General features: G+C 46.7%; 1 protein-coding gene across 4 annotated transcripts; it reads left to right on the forward strand.

Annotated features, from left to right (window-relative positions):
• The first annotated feature begins 6,913 nt into the window (after window positions 1-6,913).
• Window positions 6,914-22,822, forward strand: LOC149436199 (uncharacterized). 4 transcript variants are annotated; one of them, XM_089661868.1, is made up of 4 exons: window positions 6,914-10,154; window positions 12,637-12,768; window positions 13,317-13,426; window positions 21,678-22,822. In XM_089661868.1, exons 1-4 carry the CDS (start codon window positions 7,250-7,252, stop codon window positions 22,059-22,061), a joined length of 3,531 nt encoding a protein of 1,176 aa, XP_089517994.1. In that variant the 5' UTR covers window positions 6,914-7,249; the 3' UTR covers window positions 22,062-22,822. The 4 variants fall into 4 exon arrangements, with proteins under 4 accessions (XP_089517994.1, XP_089517992.1, XP_089517996.1 ...); XM_089661866.1 differs by having other exon boundaries at window positions 6,915-10,577; XM_089661870.1 differs by lacking the exon at window positions 12,637-12,768 and having other exon boundaries at window positions 6,915-10,154.
• The last annotated feature ends 222 nt before the right edge of the window (window positions 22,823-23,044 follow it).

Consider the following 23,044-nt stretch of genomic DNA (forward strand, 5'->3'; position numbering starts at 1 on the left):
CCACTACCACCCCCACCCCTGTACACTTTCCTCACTCCCCACTACCACCCCCATCCCTGTACACTTTCCTCACTCCCCACTACCACCCCCACCCCTGTACTTTCCTCACTCCCCACTACCACCCCCACCCCTGTACACTTTCCTCACTCCCCACTACCACCCCCACCCCTGTACACTTTCCTCACTCCCCACTACCACCCCCATCCCTGTACACTTTCCTCACTCCCCACTACCACCCCCATCCCTGTACACTTTCCTCACTCCCCACTACCACCCCCATCCCTATACACTTTCCTCACTCCCCACTACCACCCCCATCCTTATACACTTTCCTCACTCCCCACTACCACCCCCATCCTTATACACTTTCCTCACTCCCCACTACCACCCCCATCCCTGTCCACTTCCCTCACTCCCCACTCCCACCCCCATCCCTGTACACTTCCCTCACTCCCCACTACCACCCCCATCCCTGTACACTTCCCTCACTCCCCACTACCACCCCCATCCCTATACACTTTCCTCACTCCCCACTCCCACCCCCATCCCTGTACACTTTCCTCACTCCCCACTACCACCCCCATCCCTATACACTTTCCTCACTCCCCACTCCCACCCCCATCCCTATACACTTTCCTCACTCCCCACTCCCACCCCCATCCCTGTACACTTTCCTCACTCCCCACTACCACCCCCATCCCTGTACACTTTCCTCACTCCCCACTACCACCCCCATCCCTATACACTTTCCTCACTCCCCACTACCACCCCCATCCCCCATCCCTGTACACTTTCCTCACTCCCCACTACCACCCCCATCCCTGTACACTTTCCTCACTCCTCACTACCCCCCCCCCCATCCCTATACACTTTCCTCACTCCTCACTACCCCCCCCATCCCTATACACTTTCCTCACTCCTCACTACCACCCCATCCCTATACACTTTCCTCACTCCCCACTACCACCCCCATCGCTATACACGTTCCTCACTCCCCACTACCACCCCCATCCCTATACACTTTCCTCACTCCCCACTACCACCCCCATCCCTATACACTTTCCTCACTCCCACCCCCATCCCTATACACTTTCCTCACTCCTCACTACCACCCCCATCCCTATACACTTTCCTCACTCCCCACTACCACCCCCATCTCTATACACTTTCCTCACTCCTCACTACCACCCCCATCCCTATACACTTTCCTCACTCCCCACTACCACCCCATCCCTATACACTTTCCTCACTCTCCACTACCACCCCCATCCCTATACACTTTCCTCACTCCCCACTACCACCCCCATCCCTGTACACTTTCCTCACTCCCCACTACCACCCCCATCCCTGTACACTTTCCTCACTCCCCACTACCACCCCCATCCCTGTAAACTTTCCTCACTCCTCACTACCACCCCCATCAATATACACTTTCCTCACTCCCCACTACCACCCCCATCAATATACACTTTCCTCACTCCCCACTACCACCCCCATCCCTATACACTTTCCTCACTCCCCACTACCACCCCCATCCCTGTACACTTTCCTCACTCCCCACTACCACCCCCATCAATATACACTTTCCTCACTCCTCACTACCACCCCCATCCCTATACACTTTCCTCACTCCCCACTACCACCCCCATCCCTATACACTTTCCTCACTCCCCACTACCACCCCCATCCCTATACACTTTCCTCACTCCCCACTACCACCCCCATGCCTATACACTTTCCTCACTCCCCACTACCACCCCCATCCCTGTACACTTTCCTCACTCCCCACTACCACCCCCATGCCTATACACTTTCCTCACTCCCCACTACCACCCCCATCCCTATACACTTTCCTCACTCCCCACTACCACCCCCATCCCTATACACTTTCCTCACTCCCCACTACCACCCCCATGCCTATACACTTTCCTCACTCCCCACTACCACCCCCATCCCTGTACACTTTCCTCACTCCCCACTACCACCCCCATCCCTGTACACTTTCCTCACTCCCCACTACCACCCCCATCCCTGTACACTTTCCTCACTCCTCACTACCACCCCCATCAATATACACTTTCCTCACTCCCCACTACCACCCCCATCCCTGTACACTTTCCTCACTCCCCACTACCACCCCCATCCCTGTACACTTTCCTCACTCCCCACTACCACCCCCATCAATATACACTTTCCTCACTCCTCACTACCACCCCTATCCCTATACACTTTCCTCACTCCCCACTACCACCCCCATCCCTATACACTTTCCTCACTCCCCACTACCACCCCCATCCCTATACACTTTCCTCACTCCCCACTACCACCCCCATCCCTGTACACTTTCCTCACTCCTCACTACCACCCCCATCCCTGTACACTTTCCTCACTCCTCACTACCACCCCCATCCCTGTACACTTCCCTCACTCCCCACTACCACCACCATCCCTGTACACTTTCCTCACTCCTCACTACCACCCCCATCCCTGTACACTTTCCTCACTCCTCACTACCACCCCCATCCCTGTACACTTTCCTCACTCCCCACTACCACCCCCATCCCTGTACACTTTCCTCACTCCCCACTACCACCCCCATCCCTATACACTTTCCTCACTTGTCTCACCATTCCAGAGCTAACCTGGCTGCAGCACCGCTCTCCTCTCTTCCTGGCCTTCCAGGAGACACTGAAGGCAGTGGGAGCCATAGGCTAATGCTGCTGTCAGTCAAACGCCTGTGAAGAGGGAGCGGGGGTGTGGCTTACTGATGCTGTGTGTGTCTACGGATGCACACAGTCTGACTCAGAAGCCTATATACATGGGTGCCCCCTTAGCACCTGGCTTGCCATTGGCACCTGGAGTAAGAAGGAGTGGACAGTGCCGGAGGGGGACTTCCAAAGAGGAGTAAGGGACCACTCTGTGCAACAATATTGGTAAGTAGAACGTCTTTTTTATTTTAATTAAGAAATGAGCCTGTATCACTTTAGGAAGAGCATGCAGCCACTCAGGGCTGTACACAGGGCAAAAATTAAACAGCATGTCACATTCGGCTGGTGGTACCTCCGCGAAATGCATGCCATTTAAGTGTATAGGATCGTTCCGCAATCATGTCTAATTCATGAGGTTGTAGCATGGTGGTGGGACATTTACAGGGTTAAAACAGGCAGTGAAGAAGCAATACGTCAAATGCCTCTGTAAAGTGATTCTCCATGGATCACTTTTCAGAGGGGTGGAAAGGGATGCCGCACATATGAATGAGCCCTTGCAGTGAGGGGACAGCCCCACAGCAAGGGAGGGTTTTTACTTTCCCAGCATTAGGTTGTGATGAAACACACCTTAATCCACATTGTTGTGTTCTAACAACATATGTGAACAGCGAGGTCTAAGATGAAAATGTTTAAAATGAGCTTTAAAGTGGAACAAAACTCTCCTATCCTATACAGCCAAGGAAGCTGCCATCTTAGCCACTGTTTGATCTGCAGTTGTCATTGTGCTGCACATGTGATCAGTTATGACACTAGCCATTTGATGGCTTGACAGTTCGTTTGAGAGCACAAGCAACTGTGACAGTTATCATTCATGGCATGCCTTGAATGTAAGGGCTCATTCAGATATGCAACTACAGGGTGTTTGACATATTAATCTAATAGAACCCAAATGTCTCCATTAAGAGTACCTGCAGGGGTGGACTGACAACTCATGGGGCCCCCGGGCAATAAGGGATCATGGAGCCCCTGTGTCCTTGCCCAAACTCAAAAAAGCCTATGAAAAAGGTACCAGAGGCATCTCATGGGGCCCCCTACTGACCCCGGGCCCTCGGGCGAGTTTCCAAATGGTCAGTCCACCCCTGAGTACCTGTCACCTGCCTAAACAATTCACATAGAGCACTTGTTAGCCTCCTTCTAATGACAATAAAGAAAAAAAAAGTGTAAAAAGAAAACAATTGTATAAAATAAATAAATTTTTTTTATAGCACCCCCGTATACACCCCATTTAAAAAGAGCAGCGTGTGCACGGCTATGTAACATAAATTGTGCCACACATGTGCGGCATCATCACAAACACAAGAGTTAGAGCAACAATTCTACGGCCATAGTTTGCAGTTAACTCTAAAGTGATGGCCTGTAAAGGCTTTTGGAGAAAGGCACCTATGGAGAATTTTGGGTACCATTGTTTTTTGTGACTCCACAAGTGTGCGCAATTTTAAGATTTGACGTGTTTGGTATCTATCTATGCAGCACAACCCTGTTTTATATGTTACCAAAATTGGGTATAATATTGTGTGTGTTTGCGCTTTAATTCATTTCAGTGTATTTTCTTCTAAAAATAGGTGTTTCATAAATAAATGTGCAAATATCGTGCAACATAAAAAAATTGCAACTACTGCCATTTTATTCTCATCTCTGATTTCAGGAAATATTTTTTTGTAAGGGTTTACTGTACTTTCTAGAAAAAAATGCAGATTTTAACGTGTGCAAAAAATGAAAAAAGCGCCCCAGAAGACAAGCGGTTACGGGCCCGTTTACTACTCCTTATGTTGCAGCAAAGCTTGCCCCACAATGCACTTTAATGTTGCTGGCTGCTGGAAGATCTATTGCTCCGGGAGGGGGGTATGGGGTGTCATATGTTACTTGGTGATCAATTGCTGCTGGGAGAGATCTACTGTTAAAAGGAGGAGTCTATTATTGCTGACTGCTGGAAGATCTATTGTTGGGGTGAATCTATTGTTGCTGGGCGGAATTTTGTTGTGGGGTGTCTATTGTTGTAGGGGAGGATTTATTGTTGCAAGGGGTCTATGGTTGCTGGAAGGTCTATTGTTACCTACTGCAGGGGATCTATTTTACTGCCTTTCATTTAAAAATTCCATACAAATTAAGTAGCACCACAACATGACACTTGGTTCTGTATTCTCTAAAAAGGGCGGTGCTCGGAGGTGGGTAAGGGGTGGAACCAAGGTACGGTGCTCGGAGGTGGGTAAGGGGTGGAACCAAGGGACGGTGCTCGGAGGTGGGTAGGGGGTGGAACCAAGGGATAGTGCTCAAAGATGGGTAGGGGGTGGAACCAAGGTACGGAACTCGGAGGTGGGTAGGTTGTGGAACCAAGGGACAGTGCTCAGATGTGGAACCAAGGCATGGTGCTCGGAGGTGGGTAGGGGGTGGAACCAAGGGACGGTGTTCGGAGGTGGGTAGGGGGTGGAACCAAGGGACGGTGCTTGGATGTGGAACCAAGGGATGATACTTGGAGGTCGGTAGGGGGTGCAACCAAGGGATGGTGTTCGATGGTTAGGGGGTGGAACCAAGGGATGGTGCTCGGCAATCGGTAGGGGGTGCAACCAAGGGATGGTGCTCGGAGGTGGGTAGGTGGTGGAACCAAGGGATTGTGCTTGGAGGTGGGTAGGTGGTGGAACCAAGGGACGGTGCTTGGATGTGGAACCAAGGGATGGTACTCGGAGGTCGGTAGGGGGTGCAACCAAGGGATGGTGCTCGATGGTTAGGGGGTGGAACCAAGGGATGGTGCTCGGCAATCGGTAGGGGGTGCAACCAAGGGATGGTGCTCGGAGGTGGGTAGGTGGTGGAACCAAGGGATGGTGCTTGGAGGTGGGTAGGTGGTGGAATCAAGGGATTGTGCTCGGAGGTGGGTAGGTGGTGGAACCAAGGGATGGTGCTCGGAGGTGGTGGAACCAAGGGACGGTGCTCGGAGGTGGAACCAATGGACAGTGCTCGGAGGTGGAACCAAGGGACAGTGCTCGGCAGTGGGTAGGGGGTGGAACCAAGGGACGGTGCTTGGATGTGGAACCAAGGGATGGTGCTCAGAGGTGGGTAGGGGGTGGAACCAAGGGACAGTGCTCAGAGGTAGGTAGGGGGTGGAACCAAGGGAACGGTGCTTGGAGGTGGGTAGGGGGTGGAACCAAGGGAACGGTGTTTGGAGGTGGGTAGGGGGTGGAACCAAGGGAACGGTGCTTGGAGGTGGGTAGGGGGTGGAACCAAGGGAACGGTGCTTGGAGGTGGGTAGGGGGTGGAACCAAGGGAATGGTGTTTGGAGGTGGGTAGGGGGTGGAACCAAGGGACGGTGCTCGAAGGTGGGTAGGGGGTGGAACCAAGGGATGGTGCTCGGTGGTGGGTAGGGGGTGGAACCAAGGGACGGTGCTCGGAGGTGGGTAGGGGGTGGAACCAAGGGAATGGTGCTTGGAGGTGGGTAGGGGGTGGAACCAAGGGAACGTGTTTGGAGGTGGGTAGGGGGTGGAACCAAAGGACAGTGCTCGGAAGTGGGTAGGGGATGGAACCAAGGGACAGTGCTCGGCAGTGGGTAGGGGGTGGAACCAAGGGACGGTGCTTGGATGTGGAACCAAGGGATGGTGCTCAGAGGTGGGTAGGGGGTGGAACCAAGGGACAGTGCTCAGAGGTAGGTAGGGGGTGGAACCAAGGGAATGGTGCTTGGAGGTGGGTAGGGGGTGGAACCAAGGGAACGGTGCTTGGAGGTGGGTAGGGGGTGGAACCAAGGGACGGTGCTCGAAGGTGGGTAGGGGGTGGAACCAAAGGACGGTGCACGAAGGTGGGTAGGGGGTGGAAGCAAGGGATGTGCTCAAAGGTAGGTAGGGGACTCAGAAAAAAGCCCTGATTTTGTCCAACCCATATATATATATATTATTTCTGGTTGCTGTGCCTTCTGTAACTATGATCTGCACTCTTTGCAATGACACCCTGAACACTCCCACAATTCCGGCACCTATAGAGCTCCCCCATCCATCGCAATACAACGATCACCCTGCCTGGACGGCTACGTGCCTCTAAGGTCTTCGTCTTATACTGCCAGCGGTGCGGTCACATGATGCAGTACCGGTCATGTGATACTCTTCACCTCGCAGCAGAGAATTCCTTGCCAGCAGCGAAGGCTGAGAGGCAGCACGCCACGTGTCTGAAAGTCGTACTCTGATTGGACAACGCTCTCTTCCCCGGAGCTCTCGTTGTAGCTCGGTAGAAACGTGATAGGGAAGCGGGAGACGGGAACAGCGAAGAGAAGGAAAATAACGGGAATCCTTGAAAGAACAAAGTTCTGTTTTTTAATGGACTGCTCACCGGGAGGTAGATGTCAGCTGACGCTTCGTTGAGGTGAGCTGTAGACGGGTGGTCACGTGATGACTGCCTCTCATGCAGTGCAGCCCGGAAGGCGTCAGTGTTATCATTTTCCAGCTTTCTGAGTAGCTGATAACATCTGATAGGTTGCTATGGTGATCTGAAGTCACAGGAAGATGGCAGAACCACAATCCCACTCCAGGACGCTGTTCGTGACCCAGGACGGTGTGCCCATGCGGTTCTATGTCCGGCCGGGGCCCAGCAAGCGGCAGCTGGCCCCCCTCATCACACAGGGAGGAGGCGTGGTGTGTCGTATCCAGGAGCCCGGGGCATTCCTTCTGGCTGACCCCGCTGAAGGCCAACTTGGCCCTGGCTATATCTCCAACTCCTACATTACTGACTGTGTCAGCAGCAATCGCAACCTTTCTCCCCGGGCTTACCGGCTACTGCCTGTTGGGGGCCTGATGACTGGAACGGGCCTATGGAGAAGCTTAACTTCTAGGCTGGCTGCTGCCCAATGGGCCCCTAGAGAGAATGAGGACCACAAAGGAAGACCTACTGTTGTTCCGACTAACAACGGGGAGGCTGCTCTACAGGGCCAACGGGAAAATGGCAACACTTCAGTGACCACCAGAGATGGGGAAACTAGAGAGAGAGAGGACAACATGGAGGAGATGGGAAATCTTAGCAAAGAGTGTGCTCGGGAAGATGAGGAGGACCTCAAAGGAAGTTCAACTGTTGACCCAACCAACAAAGAAGAGGATGGCATACAGAGCGATAGTGAAACCTGCACCTCTATGATAGCTACCATGGAAAAAGAAGCAACTGGGGAAAAAGAGTACAATAAAGAGAAAAAGGGGATTACTAGCCATAAAAGGGTCCTCGAAGATGAGGAGGGCCACAAAGGACGTTCTATTGTTGACCTCACCAACAAAGAAGAGGTTGGCATACAGTACAGTAGTGAAACTACCTCAATGGTGGCCACCACAGAAGAAGCAACTAGGGGGGGAGAGGGCAATGAGGAGAAGAAAGGGTTTACTAGCCCTAATAGGGATCCTGGAGATGAGGGCCACAAAGGAAGTTCTACTGTTGACCTGATCAATAAAGAGGTCGGCATACAGGGCAATAGTGAAACCTGTATGGTAGCCACCACAGAAGAAGCAACTAGGAGAGAGGGCAATGAGGAGAAGAAAGGGTTTACTATCCCTAATAGGGCTCCTGGAGATAAAGAGGGCCACAAAGGAAGTACTACTGTTGACCTGACCAACAAAGAAGAGGTCGGCATACAGGGAGGTAGTGAAACCTGCACCTATATGGTGGCCACCACAGAAGAAGCAACTGGAGGGAGAGAGGGCAATGAGGAGAAGAAAGGGTTTACTAGCCCTAAAATTATTCATGGAGATAAGGAGGGCCACAAAGGAAGTTCCACTGTTGACCTGACCAACAAAGATGAGGCCTTCATACAGGGAAATAAGGAAACCTGCTCCTCTTTAGTGACCACCACAGAAGAGGCAACTGGGGAGAGAAAGGATAAAATGGATAGAATGACTATGGCCTCTCGAAAAGATATGGATCACAGCATCAAAAGCCCTGCTTCAAAAAAAATCCCTACCAAGCCAGCCTCTGAGTGTGGAGATGACCTGAAAATGGCTCTGTGTACGTCTTCTAGTGATATCACCTGTATGGAAGCAGCCACTGGAGATAATAGGGACAACAAGAATACTGAGGGAACTACTGCTGCCCACAGTACATCTTCTAGAGCTCAAACAAAGTCACCTACCTTAAGCAAAATGGATGTAGAACAAACTATTAATGTGGATGAGAACTATAGTACACTAGATGTTCCAGATCCTAGAACCAGCACACCAGGTCCTGGGAACCCTAATACTGTTAAGGACTTAGTGGTTGATACAACAGTTGACAGTGCCCTCTTGAAAGTTGGAGAATCTAATTGTGAGACACAGTTTAGGAGGCCGAAAAGGAAAGTAGCAAGCATAACTAGGTTTGGCGTTGGAGAAAACCAGCATAATCCAAACATGAAGCAAAGGAGAGCTGAGAAGAAGACAGAAGAAAAACCCAGGAATGTGACACAAATGTCTGTTGACGAGAAGCACTGTGGTCAGGCAGTGGAGAGTCACAATGCTGAATCCCCAGCTGGGCAGTTGGAGCATACTGTTGAAGCAGAGACTGGTTCCCAAAAGAACACTGCCAAGGAACTGGACGGACAAAGCCAGCAGATTCAGTCAGTTATTCCACTTCAGGTTCATAAGCCTGCTGCTGCCCTGCGACAAGGGAGAATGGCCTTCACGAAAGAGGAAGACATAGCCATATTGATCTATATTCGAGATAATGCTTCCTCCAGCTGTACTGTTACTGGCAATCTACTGTGGAAGGATATGGAGAAGAAAAAGGTGCTTAGCAGGACCTGGCAGGCCATGAAAGCACGTTATGTAAAGTACATTGTTGATCAAAAGCATAAGTACAAGTTACCTCCCAAATGCTCTACTCTTCCAAGTAAGGGCTGTAGTTCAAAGAGAAAGCAAGGATCTGATAAAACTAACAGTTCATGGCTTAACTGTACTTCGACCTCCACTATGACTCCAAAGAATTGTGATACCATCCATCCCAGGGCCTCAACTGTTATCCCTCAGAATTGTGATACCACCCAACCCAGTGCTCCAACTGATATCCCTCAGAATTGTGATACCATCCAAACCAAGGCTTCCAATGATATCCCTGAGAATTGTAATGCCACCCAACTAAGTGCCTCCAATGATATTCCTCAGAATTGTGATATAATCCAACCCAATGGCTCAGCTGATATCCATCAAAATTGTGAAACTAACCTATCCAGTGCCTCAGTTGAGAATTGTGATCCCACCCAACCCAGTGCTTCAGCTGATATCCCTCAGAATTGTGATACTATCCTACCCAGTGGCTCAGCTGATATCCCTCAAAAATGTGATACTAACCTAAGCAATGCCTCTGCTGATATCCCTCAGAATTGTGATTCCACCCAACCCAGTATTTCTGCTAGTATCTCTCAGAACTGTGCTACTACCCAACCCAGTGCTTCTACAGGTACCCTTCAGAGAAATTACACTATGCCTCCTACTGGATCTTCTATTACCCCTCAGAGAGCTAACACCATGCCATCCACTGCTTCTGCTGTTAACCTTCAAAAATGTGTCACCATGCTACCCAGTGCTTCTACTGATACCCTTCTGAAAAATGACTCTATGCTGCCCACTGCTTTTGCTGTTACCCCTAAAAAACATAACACCATGCTACCCAGTCCTTTTGCTCATACTCCTCAGAAAAGTGATGCTATGCTACCTAGTACCTCTGCCGATACCTATCTGACTTGCAGTGTTACACAGCATGGAGCCTTTACTTCTGCTAATAGCCTGGTGACTAATATTGCCTCAAAAGAACAATCCATTTCAACACTCGAGAAGAGGTCATCTGATCCAACAAATGATGAGTCTCCACCTCAAAAGAAAGGTGTGGATTTAAGCCCCGGTTGCATAACTTCAGTTTACCACATTAAATGTCTTTAATGTGAACCTGGACTAAGCAAAGTAACAGGTTTTCTTGATAGCAGCACCAGAAGGAGTTAATATTTGCCTTTCCATATCCAACACTTTGACATCCAGTTGCCACTTGCTCAGACCTATGCAGGTTTCCCCTGTTCCCATGCAATAGCACTCATAGTTGGCTTTTGGGTACTGGGCACGGCACTGTGAGAAGCAATGGGAGTGTCCTCTGTACTTAGAAGTAGCGTTTTTGTTTTTTTATTTTATGTTACAGCGTTGGATGAGCATGGAAAAGGTAAATATTAAATCACTGGTGTCTGCTATTAAGGGAATATGTTACTTTTCCTAGTTCAGGCAAAGCACAAGCTCTCTTTAACAGCCCAAGCCTGTCCCTAGTAATATGGTGCCCCATCCCTGCGTATACACATAGTGAGGGCTTTAGTGTTTGAGTGTTGAGAACTTTCCTTGCAAAAGGCTTTCAAGCAGATTTAATTCCCCCCCCCAATTTAACTTCAGCAGGCTTTCTAAAGATCTGACTGCCCATTGGTTCTTTCATCACACCACCTGGTCTTGTCCTGGGCAATGTTTAATGTACAGTAGAATCTTTCAGTCATGACCATCACATCTCCAGAAGACTGGCATCAGAAGAAGGAAAACGTCTGTTTAACATTCTCTGCGTTAAGGTGCTAACGGACGTAAAATAATTGTCAACCAATATTAGTCAGATCTCATGAGGAGTTTTAAAGCTGTTTCTGCTCTGCTGAATTCAGCAGCTACCTAGAGATGAGAAACCATTTGGTCAGTGGTTTCCAATTCAGTCTTCAAATACACCCAACAGGCCAAGTTTTGGGAATTCTCCTTGGATAAAATAGTTCTCATGAATATTAAGCCATTGTTGTTGATTTAAAGCACCTGTGGAGGGTGGAGTAAAGACTGAAAACATGACCTGTTGTGGGGGTACTTGAGGACTGAAGTTTGGAAATCACTGATTTAGGGCCCATTCACACTTGTGTGACTTGTCATGCGACTTTGGACATGACAAGTTGCAGCCCATTGTTTGCAATGGCACCCATTCAGATCGGAGTGACTTAAAGTCGCAGCTTTTTTGAAAAGGCCTGCACTACTTTGGTGTGACTTTGGTAGAGAGAGTGTAAAGTCACACTGAAGTAAATGCAACTTTGGAGACGTTCTTATGTGAATGGAGCTTAAGACTGAAGGAAGTGGCTCTCCAAACACCTCTGAAAATGATAGTGGCTGCACAAGGTTTTCTGAGCTGTGCACTGCTCCTCCAATAATCTTTGGCCTCTGAGACATGATATTATCTCCCGGTCCAGTCATTGTGGATGGTCATCTAATACCTCTAGGCTTCCTTTAGAACTTTTACCAGATCTTGGGGAAAAAAAATTCTAATTGCTATGCCCCCTTAACCTCCCTAGCGGTCTGATTATGTCCATATTTCTGTGCTCAAAGCGGTACATTTTTTTGCATGGCAATATGTATTTTTTTTTATTGTAGGCCTGTAATTCTTAGGAATAACTCACTGAAATCTGTCCGAACAAGAGTCTAGTAAACATCCCGGGTATGTTAAAATTTGAAACACGAAATCATAAATTATAATTTAATAAATAGTCATTAAAAAAATAATATAATAAATTTAATTCAATAATATAATCAAACCAAATACACTGAAATGTGAAATAGAGCACCAAGTTCGCACATTGCTGAGCAAAGTCGCAGAATCGTTTTCAGTGTCTGATGACGAATTTCCCCCACGAATCATTATCACTCAATTCTGCAAGTGGTTCTGATTTACCATCGCTGTTCTCTAGCCGGTCTAAAACCGCTTTTGACCTAAAGGGACGCTCGTTGAGTGGCATGGACTTTTCTCAGTTTCCAGGCAGAAAGAACAGTAAAAATGCAGGCAGGGCGCAGGACAAAGCACTCGGGACAAAATGTATGTGAAATGGTTTGATACAGTAATGTTATACTATGTGATTTTAGTGAATGTCACTTTTTGTCATTTTCAGATACCCCGCCAGTTCCGTCCCCCGTACGTCCCGACGTCGCTGGGGACGGAACCCAGATGACAGATGCCGGCATCCGCCGAAGGACATTACAGGGGACACTGCAGGAGGGACATCGCGGGAGCGCAGGACAAGGTAAGTGATTGAGGGATCGCGGAGCAGCGCCGCATGGTATTCCTGAGTGTAGCTCGGGGTTACCACTTGTGGTACTGAAACTTTACCCCGAGCTACACTCGGGAATACCGCCAGGGAGGCTACAGTAAGATGTAACTATTACTGTTAACATGCACATTTTGGGGGTGATTTAGTAAAACTAGAGCACTCAAAATCATGCAGTTGTGCATGGTAGCCAATCAATTTATACCTTCAGCTTCTTCAATTAAGCTTTGGCATTAAAACCTGGAAGCTAGTTGGTTTCTATGCAGAGGTGCACCAGATTTTCCACTCTCCATTTTTAGTAAATAACCCCATATGCCTCCCTACTGTATAGGCTCAAATATAAACACTTTTGCAGGCAGAGTTCTCTTGTTTCAAAATCTGGCCCAAATAGGCATCTTCGAATGATAGAATGGTGTCTCGATTTCTGCTGGTGCTCTACTTTCTATGGCCAGGTATAGACTAATTAAAAATTGTGCTTCGAGAAACCTGAGCTCACTTTTTTTTTTTCTCTCTGTGCCTGTCAGGTAATAAAATGCTGACTTCTCATTCACCCAAGACTATTCTACCAGATAGAGAAGACTCCAGTGATTTGGACGATCTACATATATTTGAAATTGCAAACATGGAATTTGAGGTATGTTATGCTACCTTCCTCTGAATTTATCAACACCACTGTGCAGTGATTAGCCCTTGTCATTAGAGCGGCCAAACACTACTTTAAAGCGGAGCTCCACCCAAAAGGTGAAGTTCCACTTTAAGGACTGCTCCCCATTACGAATTGGCACCTTTGCAAACCCAGCACTATGAATTCACTATATCTGGTCTCCCACAGGACACAGAACATGGAATTGCCATTATTTTAGTAAATTTAAACTGCTAAATACCTTTTCTCATCAGCAGTATATAGCAGTCTTGTGACTTCTATCAGTGTCCAGCTGAGCACTGGTTAAAGCTTGGAGGAGTTTTCATTCTCCTCTGACTGTCCTATGAGGCTGCATAACCCCTGACCCTCTGTCTGGACAGTGCTGATTGGCCCTGTGCTGGTCACATGCACCCCCCCCAAAGAAAAAAAACTCTAGCAGTACACACCAAACTGAGCATATGCAGAGTGCCTCTTGTACTATCAGCAGATGGATTGGGGACAGTGGAAGAAGGAGAGGATCAGAGAAGACAGGATCAAACAGCCTTTTTACACAATGTGGAGGATTATCCCCTTAGGTTCCACAGTGAGTATAACAAGCATGCTTTACAGCAGTGTTTCTCAACCCTTTAAAATGGGGTGCCTCAAGACTGTCCATAATTTTAAAAGGGCACCCCATTCTAAAATGTGAAAAACTATTCAAATGGTTTTATATAACACAGAAACATCCATACATGTAGGACACCCAACATTAGAGGTGATTTATACTTCCAAAGCAAAATACACTTTTGCACACTGGTACTGACTAGTATTCCAATGTTTCTCTTCTCCCTCAGTTTTTCTCCATCACTGAGCCAATGTGACCCCAGCACTGATGGAGAGGGGCAGGGGAGGGTCAAGTTAGGATGCTGTGCAGGCAGCTGACATCCTCCTTATCAACTGATGATGTCATGGGTTGTCAGGATGCTGGCGGCTAGAAGGTCGTAATGGTGCACAATGAAAACCTGTGGCTTTGTGTAACTAAATGGCAGGCTTGTCCACCCGCTGGCTTGTATACAACTTTTGGGAAACTTTTTAGACATTTTGCTAAGGCACCCCTGAAGAAATCTCAAGGCACCCCAGGGTTCCTGAGCACCCTGGTTGAGAGAGGCTGCTTTACAGCATATACAGACTGATTTTACTGTTGTGGATTTTGTAACATTTTAAATGCTGGGGTGCTCTGATTTGCAAAAAATGACTATCTCTGTCAACTCTGACCAAACCTTGCTTGTCTTCTGTACTGTAATATTGGTTAGTGAGGCCTCATCATATGTTATGGTTGATACTAAGGTGTGCAAAGGAGTGGGCCAAAACCAGCAGCCAAAAGAACCTGTTTGTCTGTTAGAACGCCCCGATATTAAAGAGGAACTTTACCCATAACAACTTGATAAAAAATAATGTTCTTTAGCAAGGAACATACATTCCACATTATTAGTTATGCTACCAAACTTAGTGTATGCTGTAAATTGCCTCCAGCATTGTTTCTGTTTCTTCTTGCTGGAGCCCCCCATTTTGCTGAAATCCAGAGAGAAAGCCATGGGGGTTACAAATTCCCAGACCTGTGAAGCTTCTTTTCCTTGTGTGACAAGGCTGGGTTCACACAGAAGCAGTGGAGAAACCGCATTCAATTTGAACAGGAATCGCACCGCAAAGCATCAGTACTCTGTATCGGCGAGTACTTGGCCAGAAGTATGGGTACTCGTACTCATCGATCAAAAAATGTTATCGGTGCAGATAGGGCCAGAGCCCCTCTTTCTTTAGAAAATTGCCAATAGTTAGGGTCCAGTTTACTCTCTGACTGCAAGTATATACAGTTAGGTCCATATATATTTGGACACAGGCAATATTCAGGTATTGACCAAAACATATTCAAACTATAGTTATATAATGGATATGGGCTTAAAGTGCACACTCTCAGGTTTAATTTGAGGGTATGTACATCCAAATTGCAGGAAGGGTTTAGGAATTACAGCTCTTAAGAGTAGCCATCCCCCCTTTTTCAAGGGACCAAACGTAATTGGACAATTGAATCAAAAACTGTTTCATGGCCAGGTGTGGGCTACTCCTTTGTTATTTCTTCATCAATTAAGCAGGTAAAAGGTCTGGAGTTGATTTTAAGTGTGGTATTTGTATGTGGAATCTATTGCTGTGAATCTACATCATTCGTTCAAAGGAGCTGTCCATGCAAGTGAAATAGGCCATTGTAAGGCTTCAAAAACTAAACAAATCCATCAGAGAGATGGCAGCAACATTACGAGTGGCCAAATCAACAGTTTGATACATTCTGAGGAAAGAAGAATGCACTGGTGAGGTCAGCAACATAAAAAGGCATGGACCTCCACAGAAGACAACAGTGGTGGATGATCTCAGGATCCTCTTTATAGTAAAGAAAAACCCATTCATAATTTCCAGACAAGTGAAGGACGCTCTCCAGGAGGTGGGCACATCATTGTGAAAGTCTACAATCAAGAGAAGACTTCACAAGAGCAAATACAGAGGGTTCACTACAAGGTGCAAATCATTCATAAGCCTGAAGAATAGAAAAGCCAGATTAGACTTTGCCAAAAAACATCTAAAAAAGCCAGACCAGTTCTGGAAAAGCATTCTTTGGATGGATGAAACTAAGATTAATCTGTACCAGAATGATGGGAAGAAAAAAGTGGCTTGGAACAGCTCATGATCCAAATCACACAACATCATCTGTAAAACATGGTGGAGACAGTGTGCTGGCATGGGCATGCATGGATTCCAATGGCACTGGGTCATTGGTGTTTATTGATGATGTGACAGAAGACAGAAGCAGCCGGATGAATTCTGCAGTGTTTAGAGATATACTGTCATCCCAGATTCAGCCAAATGCAGCAAAGTAAATTGGACGGCACTTCACAGTACAGATGGACCATGATCCAAAACACACTGAAAAAACAACCCAGGAGCTTTTGAAGGAAAAGAAGTGGATTATTCTGCAATGGCTGAGTAAATCACCGGATCTCAACCCAACTGAGCATGCATTTCACTTACTGAAGGCAAAACTAAAGGCAGAAAGACCCACAAAGAACAACTGAAGACAGGTGCAGTTAGAGCCTGGCAAAGCATCAGAAAGGAGGAAACCCAGTCTTTAGTAATGTCCATTGGGTCCAGACTTCAGGCAGTCATTGCCAGTAAAGGATTCTCAACAAAATATTAAAAATTAACATTTTATTTATGATAATATTCAATTGTCCATTTACTTTTGGTTCCTTGAAAAAGGGTCAGTGGCTACTCTTAAGAGCTGTAATTCCTAAACCCTTCCTCCAGTTTGGATGTACATACCCTCAAATTAAACCTGATAGTGTGCACTTGCAGCCCATATCCATTATAGAACTATAGCTTGAATGTGTTTTGGTAAATACCTGAAAGAAATAAAAATTGTGCCCGTGTCCACTTATATATGGACGTAACTGTATCTGGGGAAAAAAACATTTTGAACATTTCTGGATGGAAGTGCTGCTGAAAGTGCAGAAATATACCAATTTGCCAGAAATCCAGTAAGTTCCTAACTTCCTGTAATGAGAAGACAACTCTTAACCTTCCTAGCGGTTAATTTTCAGTACCAAAAGCAATAACCCGAGCCACACTCGGGATTACTCCATAGTGCTTCTCCTGCTTTTCCCACGATCCCTACTTTCTCCTGCGATCCCGCGATGTCCTCCCGCTGTGTCCTCTGGCTGATGCCGGTACCGTCTTCCGGGTTCCATTCCCTGAGAGCGTCGGTACGCACGGGGGCAGAACTGACGGGAAATTCAAGAAAGTAAAACTATGACATACACGCAATACATTGTAATCTGTTCAAATGACATTCCTGTATCAAACCATTTCACCTACATTTTGTCCCTAGTGCTTTGTCCGGCACCCTGCCTGCACTTTTACTCTTCTTTCTGCCTGGAAGCTTGAGAACGTCCATGGTATCCAAAAAACGTCCCTTTAGGTCAAAAGCGGTTTTAGACTGGCTAGAAAACAGCGATAGTAAATTTGAATCACTTGCAGAATTAAGCGATAGTGATTCGTGGGGAAATTCGTCATCAGACACTGACATTATTGAATTAAATTTACTATTATTATATTTTCTAATTATTTATTATATTTTATGATTTTGTGTGTTTATCATACCCGGGATGTTTACTAGACTCTTGTTTGGACAGATTTAAGTAAGAATTACAGGCCTGCAATATAAAACAACAAATTGCCATGCAAAACAATGTACCGCTTTGACATTCAAAAATATTGATTAGTTAGACCGCCAGGGAGGTTAAATCACAAACAGTTTTGTCAGTCCTATCTGAGTTCTCTGCTGGACTACAGAACCTCATATGTTACAGAGATGTGTAGAGTGTGTCGTGGGAACAATACCATGCAGGCGACGCAGGCTTACGCAAGACAGAGTCTTAACCAGAGTCCCTGATGGTGTTGATGGGCCAGGAGTCTTAGTGGCCCCTGGAGCTCTTTGCCACAGGCTGCTACCAGGTCATAGCCCTCAGGATCACTCCATTAATGGGTTAACAAGGGCAAGAGGGCTACAATGTGGAAATTGTACACAAAGTTTTAGGCAAAGGAGCAGTCAGATCTGCCAGGGGTCATGGGCAGGCAAGAGGATGGTCATTTACAAGCAGAGGTCATAGGCAGGCAAGAAAGTAGTGTGTCAGCAACAGGCAAGCAGTAGTGTAAAATGGCTGTTATGCACAAAGCAGGGCAGCTGGCACAAAGACACAGCACCCGCAAGGGCTGAAGATGTACCCTTTTGGTCAGAGGACATGCCCAGCATTGTTTCAGGGAACGCTGAAAATCCCTGGCATGGATTCTGTGAGCACCATTGTTTCCAAAATTCCCAATAGTTCAGGTCCAGTTTAGTTACCAACTGAAAGTGCATAACTCTGCGAAATTCTAAACAAAAAAAAAACATTTAGAAACATTTCTGAATGCATGTGCTGCTGCAAGTACAGAAATATACCTGTTGATTTGCCAGAAATCCAGGAAGCTCTTACAGTGGTTCTAAAGCCTGAACATTCCCCACATTAAGGCAATAAAATGTTTAGGTATCAGTATCGCCCCATCACAACCCCCCTCCACCCCCCCAAACTTTTACTAACCCTAGGTTCACCCCCGGTTCACATATATGTAGCCGCGCAGGCCGCATTTTGCGTGGGCACAAGAGCCCATTCATTTGAATGGACTCCCGTACACTATGACACGCAGAGAAGTCCCTGCACTTCTGAAAATGCAGCCTGCACAGGAACCTCGGTTCCCAGTACGGTTGCGTTTTCCAGTGCGGGCGGCGTGCCAATAGAACTAATGGTACCCGCCCACGGGTCTGCATTTCTCTGTGTGGGTGGTGTGGCTGCACAAATTTTTGTGCGGATCCGCAGCGGCACCACCCGCACAGATGTGAACCTAGCCTCACACCTAAGCGATTTCTGCACCATTTTTCAGAAATGCAGTATAGTCCATTTAACATGATTTCCCATGGGAAAGGTTCACATCTCCACGTTTTCACCCCATACATTTTTTGGAAAGTGTCAGGGACTTTTTTTTTTTTTTTTTGCTTCGTTTCTATAGACTTCAATGGAAATGCTGCACAAAAGCATGCATTGCGTTCTTGCTGTGCTTTTGTTGAGTTTTGATGCCGTTTTGGTGCATTTTAAATTTGCCTAGCAGCAAGGGAAAAAAACGCAAACCGCGGCAAAAACGCAACGCAGAAATGGCTCAAACACAATCTGCATAGGTGTGAACCTAGCCTTACCAGAGGCCTCACTCAATCCAACACTGAATCCATCTGTAGCGGCTCTGTCATCTCTCCCCACTATTACAGAACAAACAGAGCAATTGGCTACTGCTGCTGTTAGTCAAATCCTGTGATAGGGGAGCGGGGGTTGGGGCCCAGCCACACTGTGTCTATAGATGCAGGCAGCGTGGCTAGAGAGCCAGCCTGCACGAGTCCCCCCCCTTAGGAAGTGGCTTGTTTTGGGGTACTCCCTAAAGAGGAGGAGCCAGGAGCGCTAGCAGAGGAATGGAATTGCACAGAGCAGGTAAGTATATATCTATTTGTTATTAAGAAAAAAAAAAAAAGACTTTAGTATCACTTTAATTTTCTATAATGAGTGGACAACTCAAGCAGTTTGGCCAGCCTTGCCTGAGTTCTCCTCTCCTGGACTACAGAACCTCCCAATATGTTATGGAGGTGAGCGGAGGGGGTTACGGCAACACCCCCTTGCAGGTGTGCAGACCTGAGGCACAAAGTCTAAGCACCATCTCCACCATGATAAAGATGGTCCAGGAGCATTTTTCTGCTGGTACCAGGTCAAAGCCCTCAGGGTCACTCCATCAATGGGTTAGTGCAGACAGGGAGGCTTCAAAGTGAACACTTTGCACAAAACGTTAGGCAAAAGAATGGTCAGATCTGACTGAGGTCATGGGTAGGGCAAGAGGGTGGTCATGTACATGCAGAGGTTGTGGACAGGTAAGAGGGTAGTCCTGTTCACCTGGGTCATTAACTAAATAGACTGGCTCTTTCACAATGCAGGGTAGTTGGCAAGAATACACAACATCAACCACGTCAAGGGCTGGAGCTTAAATACCCTTTTGGTCAGAGAACATGGACATCTAACTGAGGTTAGGCAGGGAACAGTGTAGTCAAATCAGTCTGGGTCGAAAAAAAAAAAAAGGGCAATTAGTAGCGTAGTATAGCTCCTTTGCACATGGTACTTGCCATGAACACACAGGACCAGCCTCTTCAAGTACTGGAGTTTAATTACCCTTTTGGTCAGCAGACATGCCCAGCATTGCAGGGAAACGCGGATTCCGTGGCAGGGCTTCTGTGAGCACCTTTGGAAGTCCTGGCAGGAACTCTGAAAGCCCCATGGGAAGTACTGGCAGAGATTTCTGGAACTCCTGGCAGGTGGACCTGCAGGTTCCACAATCTTGGAAATGGAGAGATAGGAGAGGTGTAGGAGTGTGTCCTGGAAATGCGAAGATGGGGCAGAAAGAGATGTTCCTAACCGAGTGGGAGATATTCTGTAGTTTAGCAGGCAGAACTGACAGTGCTGTTTGGGATGTTAGTGCAGCAGATGCACTGTCATCCAACAACAGGAAGTTAGGAGCTCGCTGGATTTCTGGCAGATCAGCAGGTGTTTTTCTGTACTTTTAGCATTTGTTAACCACTTGCCGTCCGCCTTCTGTTTATAAACGGCAGGGCGGTGGCAGTCCAGGGGCGGGTTGCCGTTCATAAACGGCACCCGCCTTTTCTAGCTGTGCACGCTCCCTGGGAGCGCGCAGCACCGCGATCCGGTGCCCGCTGTGTCCTCCGGACACAGTGAAACACCGATCGTCAGACGGGACCTCTGTACGAGGTCCCGATCATGTGCTCACTGATTGGCCAATCAGTGATCACATGCAAAGTAGTAAGCAAGATGTCACTTGTGACATCATTGCTTACTACGTGTGAAATCTGTGAATGATCACAGAGGTCACATGATACAAGGCTATTCACAACAGCCTTGTACCATGTGACAAGCTGTGACCAATCACAGCTGACTCAGTACTTCTCAATGACTGCAAGAATGCAGACAGAGAGAAAGAGAAATGATTGCTTTTACATGCTATATGGGTGTAAAAGCAATCGGTGTAAAAAAAAAAAAAAAAATCTTAATCACCCCCCACAAGTAGTACTGCTAGGGTGACCGTATGTAAAAAAAAATAATAATATAAAAAAATAAAATAAAAATGTAAAAAAAAATGTTTAAAAATTATAATTTTTGATTATAAACTAATTTAGATTTTTTTTTTTTACTAAAAAAAATAGAATACATTTTGGCCAAGATTTATGATGAAATATTATTTATTTGCAAAATTTTATTAAAAAAAACTTTTTTTCAAAATTTTTGGACATTTTCATTTACATAGCAAAAAAAATAAAAATCCCAGCGGTGAATAAATACCACCAAAATAAAGCTTTATCTGTCTCAAAAAAATGGTAAAAAATTCATTTGGGTACAGTGTTGAATGACCGCGCAATTGTCATTCAAAGTGTGATAGCTCTGAAAGCTGAAAATTGCCCTGGTCAGGAAGGGGGTAAAAGTGTCCGGACAGGAAGTGGTTAAGGAAGAAAACATATGGAAATGTACATGTATTTCAGAGATTTATTGCATTTCTTACAATATTTTTCTGTTTCAAGGAAACTGATGGCAACTCAGGCCTGGAACAGCCAGCTCCAGCAGTCAGCCAGACTGAGAACCACAACAGTGCATTGCATGTGGATGAAACACCCTCCACTTCACAGGCATCTGAGAGCGAAGGCCTTCGGGAAGCCATGAATGACATGATGACAGAGTTTAGGCTTGATGTCTCTGTTGTAACACAAGCGCTCTTTTTCAACAGCGGAGAACTGGGCAGCACCAGATACTTCCTGCGCACAGGCACCCGCCCCGATGGCTATCCTATTTGGGAGCCAAAGGATGACTTGGAATTAAAGAACAACAACCCAAAGATGCAATCACACCTGATTAATAAATATGGTGCAGATAATGTTGCTAGAAGAGTGGCGTTCCTGGCGAGTTAGCAGCATTTCTACAGTCATACTCTTTGGGTAGAATGGTGTGTGAAGTGCGGTAACCCATAGCAAGCTGTCAGACTGGTGAGAGTCATTTTGATTGGTTGCTATATATCGCTGTACTCTTCACGTCATAGTAACAGTGCCACTTATCAAACCGGTGGGTGTCACTGACTGACAGATGCAAATGTTCATATTGTTGTTTTATACAACAATAATACAAAGAAGACATTGAATACTCACCTCTCCCGTTCTGCCTATCTTCCTTCTGAAGAATCTACAGAATCCAACACTTCTGGGCGTGTCAGATTCCCTGTCTCCCATTGCACTCAGTGATCCATTAGTCCTGTGTCCTGCAGTGAGCAGCAGGGGACCAGGAAATCGACACTCCAGGAAGTGTCTGATTTTGCATTTCTTCAGCTGGTAGTTTTTCTTCACTACAGCAGAGATTGGCAGAATGGGCAGCATGATAGGTTAGTATTCAGTGGGGGGGATTTACTAAAACTGGTGCACACCAGAATCTAGTGTATCTGTGCGTGATAGCCAATCAGCTTCCAGGCTTTATTGCTAAAGCTTAATTGAACAGGCGGAGGTTAGAAGCTGATTAGTTACTCTGTACAGCTGCACCAGTTTTTGTAAATCCTCCCCCCTCCATCTTCTTTGCAGGGAACAGCTTTCTGTACACATTTGTTTGTTGCCTTAGCTTGGTAATATAATTGTTTTATATATTTTTTCAAGTAAAGTTTATATGTGTTTTATTTTCTTCTAAATGTGTCTTCTGCTTCCTTTGACCATCCGGTATTTCATCACACCTACATACTCTGGGAACACTAAGGGGGTTAATTTGCTATAATCGAAGAATGCTAAATCTGGTGCAGCTCTGCATAGAAACCAATCAGCTTCCAGGTTTTATTGTCAAAGATTAATTGAAGAAGCTGAAACTAGGTTCTTATTGGCTACCATGCACAGCTGCCCCCTAAGCCTGGGTTCAC

The sequence above is a fragment of the Staurois parvus genome, unplaced genomic scaffold (assembly GCF_062004578.1).
Source record: "Staurois parvus isolate SC_StPar_1 unplaced genomic scaffold, SC_StPar_1.0 ptg001400l, whole genome shotgun sequence".
Lineage (NCBI taxonomy): Eukaryota > Metazoa > Chordata > Amphibia > Anura > Ranidae > Staurois > Staurois parvus.